This window comes from Notechis scutatus, chromosome 5 (assembly GCF_049901735.1).
Source record: "Notechis scutatus isolate UNSWTSFEM ecotype Mainland chromosome 5, rNotScu1.2, whole genome shotgun sequence".
NCBI classification, from domain to species: Eukaryota; Metazoa; Chordata; class Lepidosauria; order Squamata; family Elapidae; genus Notechis; species Notechis scutatus.
Genome location: NC_142013.1, coordinates 95,470,911 through 95,481,574, shown reverse-complemented (window position 1 = coordinate 95,481,574; position 10,664 = coordinate 95,470,911). Strand labels below are relative to the sequence as shown.

The 10,664-nt window shown below is 42.2% G+C and overlaps 1 protein-coding gene across 1 annotated transcript; it reads left to right on the top strand.

The window, feature by feature from the left end:
* Positions 1 to 6,448: 6,448 nt before the first annotated feature.
* LOC148130585 (uncharacterized) lies at positions 6,449 to 10,456 on the top strand. Its single transcript, XM_087967696.1, has 2 exons — positions 6,449 to 7,287; positions 10,141 to 10,456. Exons 1-2 carry the CDS (start codon positions 6,449 to 6,451, stop codon positions 10,454 to 10,456), a joined length of 1,155 nt encoding a protein of 384 aa, XP_087823822.1.
* The last annotated feature ends 208 nt before the right edge of the window (positions 10,457 to 10,664 follow it).

Sequence of the window (10,664 nt, the reverse complement as noted above, 5' to 3'; positions counted from 1 at the left end):
TTGAAAAAGCACCTATGGGACTACTCTGTTTTCTGTTTGCTTCTACTTTATTGTTTCCCTACAACTGCACTGAAAGAAACTCATATAAGGAAACTGTGCGCTTTAACCAATTGGGAACACATTGCAACTTTTTTAATGAAATACTTTGATTCTGGAGTGGCTTAGTAAATTCTTTGCCCTTCAACATTGAAAAGTTATCCAAATATTAACTGCAATTTAATACATTCTCCTGAATAGCTTTCAGGGTTAATCAGTTGCTCTGAACTAATCTTGTTGATGCTTTAAAAATGGACTAGTTTATTAACCCATAGCTTTCATAGGATAAAGTCAATGCATAGTCCATGAAAAATTTGTCATAATATGTTTAAGATCAGAGATGCTTAGATGCCACCTGTCTTGCTATTCAGAGCAACTCTGGGCAGATCCTGTAAATGAGCCGTGGTGGCACAGTGGTTAGAATGCATAGTGCAGGCTACTTCTGCTGACTGCTAGCTGATTGCAGTTTGGCACTTTGGCTCTCACAGGCTCAAGGTTGACTCAGCCTTCCATCCATCCAAGATCAGTAAAATGAGAACCCAGATTTTTGGGGGCAATGGGCTGACTCTGTAAACTGCTTACAGAGGGCTATAAAGCACTTTGAAGCAGTATATAAGCCTAAGTGCTATTTAAAATAAGTCATTTTTGATTGGAAGGAAAAAGCAGTTATTATTAATAATAACAACCACATATTTATGTAACTCGGAAATGGCAGTGCTGTGGAATTACAAAAACTGAATAGAAATAGCAGTGCTTGAAAAAGATGATTTGAGAGAGAAGACATACAAAATGACTATATAAACAAATACATTGATTGAATTATTATTGATAATTGCAGTATGCATCTTCCAATTAAATTAGGGGGAGATCTACCCCTAGATTTTACACTTAACATAAAGTATTACTACACAATAAATTTAAATATAAAATTAAACATTTAAATGAATAATACATATTATAAGATAACAATAGCAATAGCACTTAGACTTATATACCACTTTATAGTGCTGTTACAGCCCTCTCTAAGCAGTTTACAGAGTCAGCCTACTGCTCCCCACAATCTGGGTCCTCATTTTACTGACCTCAGAAGCATGGAAGGCTGAGTCAACCTTGAGCCTGGTGAGATTCGATCTGCCAAATTGCAGGCAGTCGGCAGTCAGCAGAAGTAGCCTGCAGTACTGCACTCTAACCATGGGTGGGATTCTACTGGTTCAGCCCGGTTCAAGCGACCCAGTAGTTAGGGTGATGATTTGGCCTCTCCCACCTGCCCCTGCCCTATTCTGTCTTTTATTTCCAGGGTTTTCAGCTCAGCTGTTTGGCACGGCACATGGATTGCTTCTCCTCAGTTGATTTACTCACCAGGACTGCAGCAGAAGGTAAGTTTTAGAGCTGAAAAAGCAGCGTTTTTCAAATGCAAAGTGCACACTCACCAAACTGGTTGTTACACTGGTTGAATCACACCCCTGACTCTAACCACTGCATTACTATGGCTCATTGATGGTGAAAGTTCGTATAAGGGATGAACAGAAGAACACTGACACTGACATCCCCTAAACTCCACTGAAGACGTTACCTAGCCAGGTAACAAAACCTTCAGGAACCAAGCCACAAGCTCGGAGAATGAACCTTCATCTTCATCTTACACTCAAGCTGCAGATATTCACCACTATTGCAAATGCATTATATCTTTAATAATGTTTTGTAATCATAAAGTACATGAATCTACATATATTTCATTGATTGGCTTCCTCCAGAAAAACTAAATATATAGAGGCACAATCCTTTCTTTAGTTCTATGTTAGCATTTTAGTCCAAAATGCTTAATAAGTCATATCCTGCATTGCCTTTAAATTTATTCTAGGTTTTTTCCCTTGCCAGATAAATTTTACAGTTATCTTATTAAGTTCTTTAATAAAAGAATTTTATTAAGAATTAAAAGGATTTTATTAAGAATTTAAAAAAGAATTAAAAGAATTTTAAAGAATTAAAAAATAATTAAAAGAATTAAAAAAAGAATTAAAAGAATTTTATTAAGTTATTTTATTAAGTTTATTACATTTTATTCACCCGAGTCTCCCCCACGCTGGCATAAATCTCTCCGGGACTCGTGCACCCTCAAAGGATTGCGCCAACCACAAAAAGAGATTAACTGAAACCACAGACGGGCTTCTGCACCTCTGTTCATCCTTGCCTTGCCACCGGAAGTCCAAACTTGGTATTTTTAAGATGGGTGGATTTCAACTCCCGTGATGCCTCAGGCAGCAGGCTAGCTAGGGAATTCTGGGAGTTGAAGTCCACCCATCTGAAGGTTGCCAAATTTGAAAAATGCTGCTCTAATCCAATGATGTTTCCTTTGCCAATCCAGATTGCCATATGATTTGTTCTATTCTCTTCCTTCCTATATGAGATCCTTTCAACCAAAAATACTGGGAATCCTTCTATGCAAAGGGCCCATCTTTGTCATTGTGAAAATACACTGATCCATCTTTCTTTCTATTTATCTCTTGTTCTTTTGTATCTCTTCCAAAAAAGTAGGTTCCTTCCATAATTCCTTCGTTCTGTTTTATTTAAAGGGCACAAGCTCATAGAGCTTGGAAAGTGCAGGTAATGATTTCCTCTGCATGCCAGAAGGTGCCACTGCAGTACTCACTGAGAAACAAGCAGCCGCATAATTAAATATTGCTGGGTGCAGCAGAAGACTGTCAATTGAGCTATTATCACAGTTTCTTGTAAGTGGAGGGGGGGTTGATATATAGAAACAATGAAATTGCATGCAGAAAAGAATCTCGTGGTTCTTTTTAACTTTTACAACTTTGGAGTTTTACAATTCCATGACTCAGACATGGCATAAAAATGGTTTGTGGGTTTCATATTGTTATTATGTGGAGATAGAAAAGAACTGCTTCAGTCAAGAGGACAAGAGGTAGGCATTGTTATGGATGTGATTAAGTTTATCAAGTTGTAAACTACAAGAGAAAAGGAAAATAGTGACAAAAATGAGAGAGGGAAAAGGGAAGAGAAAGCAATGTAGAGTAAAAGGAGAAAAAAGAAAAAAAAATAACTTTTGACTCTTTTTATTGAAATAGAATAACATAGTAACATTAAAGTCTCAACTTTTGTACTTTTACATAGTTAATGTGTATTAGCCATTTTTATAACAACAAACCTATCTAAGTAGCAAAAGCCAAAGTCAAAGTTTCATTTTTTTTTCTTCCATCTCAAGCATAAAATCCAGAAGTGGTTTTTAATACAAATGAAGTTGGATGTGAAGTAGATATTCTGTAAACCACCTTGAGTTGTCATGGGTGAATAGGCGGTGATATACGTACATTCAATAAATAAATAAAGTGACTGAGAGGTCCTCCATGAACCCAGAAGGCTTTTGGATAAAACCTTCCAAACCGATAACTGCTGTGACCCACTTTCTAAATTTACCTTTTCTAGAATGGACTAGAACAGGCGCTATACAAGTTATGAAGTTACAGAGGGGATCTGGCCAAATCCCCTATCTGTTTAAGGAAAGTCCAAATTGGATAAAAACCATTTGAATGGACCCATCTATTGCCTGTCTACTCCTATAGATGTTGAAGGATCTCTACCTCAGAATCTAGAGAGGTATAAACAAATGGTGAAAAATTTTGGACAACTATACATATAAATAATTTGATCTGAGATAGTATGAATATATTATGTATAGTATGAATATATCATATATGAATATATATATTATATATAGTATGAATATAGTATGAATATATATGAATATATAGTATGAATATATAGTATGAATATATGTATAGTATGAATATATCTGAATATATTATGGCCTGGTGGTATACATGAAGGGAGAGAAAAAAATGAGATTGGATAAAGATAAAACTTGAAGGGTTTTTTTCAAATGAATGAGCACATTCATTTGACAAAGGACGGTACCAGAAAGTAATTATCTGTCATAGAGTAGAACAGACATACATTCCTTGGTGCTCTTTTAAGCTTTGTTGTTTTCTTGCAGACATTTTATTACCCAAGCTAGATAACACCATCAGTGAGCCCTCAGAGTTCCAAGGATTGTTAACACATAGGCTCAAACACTGGATGAAGCAACTATTTTTTCATTATAAATTAATCTAGTAGACATTATAGTTCATATAAAATATTTCACTAATATTAATGAACTTAACAATCCCTTCAAAAGGAAAAGGTGTGTGGGTTTTTTTTTTAAGTTTAAAAGAGAAAACTCAGGGGCCTTGGAGATATTCATTAAAAAAAGACCACATTAACCTGTTTAATGTGATTCAATCAAAAATTGGCAGCCTTAGGTAGCCAGAAAAAGAATGGTTATCCTGACAGATCAAAAACCTACCTTAAACCTCAGAAAACAATTTCAAAATGAAAATCTATAATTATTCAGTCTGGAATACTATTATTCCAGGCTGAATAAGGAAAAACAGCAATTGCAATAGGTGATAACAATATAAAATCTACAATTTTTTTTTCTTGGTCGCTTCTTCAAACTGCAGAATGAGATGGTTTAATTTCCCAAGAAATGAATGGCAGTTTTTATTTTTATTTTTTTACAGCCAGTTAGATAAATATCCTCAGATAGATCATCTATTCTAAAGAGACTTCTGGTAAATTTCTAGACTATGTCATTACTTTCTAGTTCAAATGATATGAATACCTCTAGGAATGGAATGTGATTATTATTCATCTACTTATATAAGTCATCTGAATTTTCTACTTCACCCATAACCCAAGTTATAAATTGGAAACTTCTCATTTCTACTACGCAAACTATAATCCAGCTTCATTCAAATCAGTCTAACTCTTGATGCCTCTTTATTCACAGAATTGGTTTTATGCAAATCATTTATTACAGGATTGTTTATTTCTTTGTCATGAAGTAGAAAAAACGTCCTCCTCCAACACATTGCAGAATGAACTGTAGCAATTAGAACTAAACTAGTTGCAATATCCTTTTTCGAATGCAGAACAAAATATGAAAACCTTGTTTGCAATCAACAATATTTAATGGAAGTAAATTATAGGAAATAAGATGAATTTTTCCAAACAAAAATATTGTGAAAAAGCAATAGAACATTAAAAGAAGAGAAAAGACATGTTGGCTTATCAACTATGAAAGGACAATTATATCTGCCATTTGAGATGGTAGCAGATATGTTTTGATAATGGAGAAGATAACATCACTAATTCCTTTTTATGTAATACATATTAAATTCAGAATAGAGTGCATACAGCTTAAATTTACAGAACAAGAAAAGGAACTTTTCAATAGTACAATTAGTGAATAGCAAACAAAAAGTACTAATAAACAATTGAAATTTAATAAGTCCCAGACCCAGAAGGACTTTATGTGTTATGTAGTATAAAACTTTCTAGGAAATTCTGAAGATTATCTTACCATTAACAGAGGTAATGAATGAGATTCAACAATATTCAATGCTTCTTTTGTGGAAAAAAAAAAAAGATCTCTCTGGTTTATAAAAAGGAAAAAGAAAAAGACTCAACATATTTTGCTTAATACAGATTACTATATTATAAGGGATCATAACAAGATTGTCATCTCTCTCCTTTATGCATGCATTAGAATGTTTTGCAAAGAATATACAACAAGAAAATAAAATTTCAGGAATTAAATTATCCAATCTGGAACTCAAACTTCCATAGAGGTAATAAAGAGAGAGAGGGAGGGAGGGAGGGAGGGAGGGAGGGAGGGAGGGAGAGAGAGAGAGAGAGAGAGAGAGAGATCTCAGAATAATAGAATGACAGAATTGGAAGGGTTCTTAGAGGTCTTCCAGTCCAATCCCTTACTCAAGCAGGAAATATATAGTAAGTTGAAAAATGTCCTGCTCACCCCTTTCTCCTAAGACGTCTGTGGGGGCGTACATAAGTGCACTGTTGTGTATTAAGAACCTGCCTGAAGTTCCCCTTCTGGTCCGCCATCTGAGCGGGAGCGCCGATCGCTCCCATTGGCTGATGCTGTTTGACAGCCGCTATAAAAGGGAGCTGTCAAACGGCATCAGCTGTCGCCGCCAGCTGGCTGTCAGATTGCCTCTGAAGCCGCGGCGACCCTTTATTCACTGAATAAAGTAATGTTAGCCTAGCCCTGGCTCTGTCTCCTTCTGTAACCGCCGCTCTACAACACTGGCGACGAGGGCGGGATGCAGTAAAGACATCCAGGCAAAACAATTGAGCCGAAGTCACACAGAGAAAGAGCTGAAGCCGCTAAGTGCCGAGTGAAGTCACCGCCGCCGGCGCTCTCCAAAAGAGCGCGAACTTCAAAGCTCCGCAGCTGAGGAGCCGAACGCCGCTGACAGGCGCTACTGAAACGCTTTTCTAAAAGCGACCGCTAACTTTTTCCTCACCTAGCAGACCCACTGTTGTTGCTCAAATGGCATCTACGCCGACCTTCCCACATTTCCAGCCCGGAACAGAGACTTGGGAATCCTACATTAACAGATTTGAATGTTTTTTAAACGCTATAGACTTGTCTAGGGCTACAGACCTGAGGAAAAGGTCATATTTTTTAAGCTTCTGTGGGGCTACAGTTTTCGACACTGCCTCAGCATTAGTGTCACCACGACCCATTAAGTCTATTCTCTGGGAAGAGCTTAAAGAGATTTTAGCCAACCACTATTCCCCCAAACCCTCTCAGATAGCTAGGAGGCTAGCTTTGAGGAGAAGGGTTCAAGCTGAGGGAGAAACCGTGAGCCAATATATGGCAGCCCTAAGATCTGCTGCCATACACTGCGGTTTCAGGGATTACCTGGAGGACATGCTATTGGACCAGATAGTGGGTGGTATTAGGGATTTAAAACTCCAGAGAAGACTGTTAGCAAAGAAAGATCTAACTTTATCCATAGCCATTGAAGAAGCTCAAGCTGCTGAACTATCTGAAATATCTGCAGCTGAGATTCAGGGAGCTACCCCAAAACAAGGACAGGCCACAGTCCATTATGATGAGGTATCCCAGGAGGAAATAGAAGAATCATTAGAAGTAAATCGCCTCACACACCCCAGAACTCCTTTAGCTCCACCAAGAAGAAACAACAACCAGTTCACCAAACAACAGCCCCCTTGTGCAGGCTGTGGAGGTAACCACCTTAGATCCAATTGCAGATTCAGGAATGCTATTTGCCTAAACTGCCAGAAAAAAGGGCATATAGCCAGAGTTTGTCAAGCTGAGCAGGCCCCCTTCCAAAGATCTCGAGTCTCTGCCTCATCCCAAAGGCAAGTAAAAAGCTGCTATACCTGCCATCATGCGGGCAGTTTCTCCACGAACACTAACAAAATAAGCGTTTCTCTTCTCTTAGAAGATAAGCCCTGCCACATGGAGGTGGACACCGGGTCAACTCTCTCCATCATTGCTTGGTCCACGCTGAGGAAGATTCTACCTTCGTTCCCAAGGAGGAAGCTGACTGCCTGCCACCTGAACCTTCGGGACTACCAGGGAAAGACCATTCCGGTCCTGGGTAAGGGAAAATTCCTTATTCAATTCCAAAACTTTAGAGGTTACTTGCCACTGGTAGTTGTTGATGGTGCCCTACCTAGCTTGCTAGGATTGGATTGGTTCCCTGCCCTAGGTCTAAACATCACAGGGATTCACTCTGTCAAAAACTCTGATGTTGATGCCCTTTTTAATGACTACGCTGATGTCTTCAGCAATGACCTGGGCTGTTATACGGGCACCCCATATCCTTCAATGTGGGCCCACAAGCCACCCCTATCCGTTTGAAACCTCGAAGGGTCCCCTTCGCCATTAGGCCCAAATTAGACGCTGAGCTAGACAAACTCATTAGCCAAGGAGTTTTGGAACAGGTAGATTTTGCCAAGTGGGAAACGCCCATAGTCACCCCTTTAAAAAAGGATGGTAGCGTGAGAATTTGCGCGGATTATAAGACGTCCATCAACCGTTTCCTTCAAGTTAGCACATACCCAGTACCTGTTATTCAGCACCTGCTTCACACATTTGAGCCAGGCGTAGTTTTTGCAAAATTGGATATGTCCCAGGCATACCAGCAATTCCCTGTGGACCAGCACACTGCTGATCTCCAAACCATAGTAACACACAGGGGCGCCTTCAGATGTAAACGTTTACAGTTTGGGGTCAGCGTAGCCCCAGGCATTTTTCAATCACTCATGGAAAGAATCCTCCAGGGCCTACCCGGGGTGGTTCCATACTTTGATGACATTTTAGTTTCGGCCCCTACCAAGGCACAACTGCTACTCAGAGTAAGGTCTGTTCTTGACAGATTTAGACTAAATGGGCTCAAATTAAAAAAAGATAAATGCACCATAGCTACCAACCAAGTAGACTTCCTGGGTTATCGAATTGATGCCTCAGGGATTCACCCCATAGAAAGTAAAGTCAGGGCCATTCACGAGGCACCCACTCCCTCTAACAAAACTGAATTACAGGCCTTTTTAGGGCTCCTAAATTTCTATGCATCCTTCCTACCCCACAAAGCCTCTGTAGCTGAGCCCCTACATAGGCTCCTGGACAAGGAGGTCTCCTGGCACTGGGGACATAAAGAAGCCAACACTTTCCAGGCAGTGAAGTCGCTGTTAACCTCAAACGCAGTGTTAGTTCAATTTAACAAGGACTTGCCCCTAGTACTCGCCGCTGATGCCTCACCTTTTGGGATAGGAGCAGTTTTAAGCCACAGGCTTTCAAATGGATCTGAGGCACCCATTGCCTATTTTTCAAGAACATTCTCTGCTGCTGAGAGAAATTACAGCCAGATCGATAAGGAGGCTTTGGCAGCTGTAGCTGCTGTAAAAAAGTTCCATGAGTTTCTCTATGGCCATTTTTTTTGAACTGGTAACTGACCACAAACCTTTGTTAGGGCTGTTAGCTGGAGACAAACAAACCCCACAGGTACTGTCCCCGAGAATGACCAGGTGGACACTTTTTTTGGCCGCTTATTCATACACCTTGATTCATCATCCTGGAATTAACCTGAGCCACGCAGATGCCCTCAGCAGGTGCCCCCCTGCCTACACCAGTCGAGGACCCAGCTCCCATCCACTCAATCTTCGAGTGCACGGGACTGGACCTCCCACTTTCAGCCGGGGATGTTGCTGCGCACTCAAAAAAAGATCCATTGATTTCCCAGGTCCTGGACTGGGTGGGGAGGGGGTGGCCAGATATACATTTTGCCCCTGATTTAATTCCCTTTAAGATTCGCAAGCAGGAGTTGTCTGCAATACAGGGCTGTCTGTTATGGGGGGAAAGGGTGGTCATTCCTGCCTCCTTGCAAGAGCCAGTTCTAAAAACACTGCACGAGGGTCATCCGGGCATGGTACGGATGAAGGCCTTGGCCCGCAGCTACGTTTGGTGGCCTGGACTAGATGCCCAAATTGCCAGTTGGGTCAACGCATGCCAGGCCTGCCAGGCGACAAGAGCAGCTCCACCCATAGCTACACCCACCAGGTGGGAAGATGCAGGGGCACCCTGGGCCAGGCTACATATTGACCTAGCTGGCCCTATGATGGGGAAAACATTCTTGGTGGTAGTGGACTCGTTTTCAAAATGGACTGAAGTAGCCGTGCTGTCTTCCACCACAACTCAAGCCATCACTAGGGTTTTGACCAGACTGTTTGCTACTCATGGACTGCCAGACACCTTGGTGTCAGATAACGGGCCTCAATTCAGCTCAAACGAATTTGCCATCTTCGCTGCCAACCTGGGCATCAGGCATGCCCTTACAGCCCCTTTTCACCCCGCCAGTAATGGGATGGCAGAGAGGGCTGTTAGGTCAGCCAAGGAAGTTTTGGCCAAACTGAGGCAGGCAGACTGGCACTCCAAGCTGTCCACTTACCTACTCACGCAACACGCCACACCATGCCCTACAACCAACAAGTCACCTGCTGAACTTTTAATGGGCAGGCGACTCCAAACCACCCTGGACAGGTTGCACCCCCACTACTCACCCAGCACACCCCTGGCATCTGACAGCCATGCCAGGGGCTTTGCCCTGCAAGACCTGGTTTATGCCAGGAACTATGCAGGGCACCCGTTATGGCTGCCAGGGTGGATAGTTTCTATTACAGGGCCCAGATCTTACAGAGTCCTCCTGGAAGATGGGAGAACCTGGAGAAGGCATATCGACCAGCTCAGGAGATGCTGGACTTCGCCTGCCGCCGGAAGCCTGGACAACCCGCCGCCGAGCCACCCGGTCTACTCGCCACCTGCCGCAGCGGTCCCGCAGAACTACCCGGTCTACCAGAGGCCCGACTTCCCAGCCAGCCGACCGACGCAGGAAGACTCACCAGAGCCGCCTCCAGAGAGCAGGTCCGGATCGGCCGTCGACCCTCCGCAGACGCCTGGCACCGCCGGAGAAGACAGAGACTGTGTTGCAGCCCCCAAGCCTCCAGAGCCGCGGAGGACAAGCCGTGAACGAAGGCCGCCATTGTGGCTACGGGACTACGCATGCGCGCGGCCAGGGGGAAGGAGTGTTGTGTATTAAGAACCTGCCTGAAGTTCCCCTTCTGGTCCGCCATCTGAGCGGGAGCGCCGATCGCTCCCATTGGCTGATGCCGTTTGACAGCCGCTATAAAAGGGAGCTGTCAAACGGCATCAGCTGTCGCCGCCAGCTGGCTGTCAG

Bases quoted from the DNA above. Each gene is read 5' to 3' on its own strand.
- LOC148130585 (XM_087967696.1), top strand. From the start codon at position 6,449: ATGGCATCTACGCCGACCTTCCCACATTTCCAGCCCGGAACAGAGACT. The intron at 7,288-10,140 runs GCAAGTAAAAAG...TCCTCCTGGAAG, and splicing joins GTCTCTGCCTCATCCCAAAG to ATGGGAGAACCTGGAGAAGG.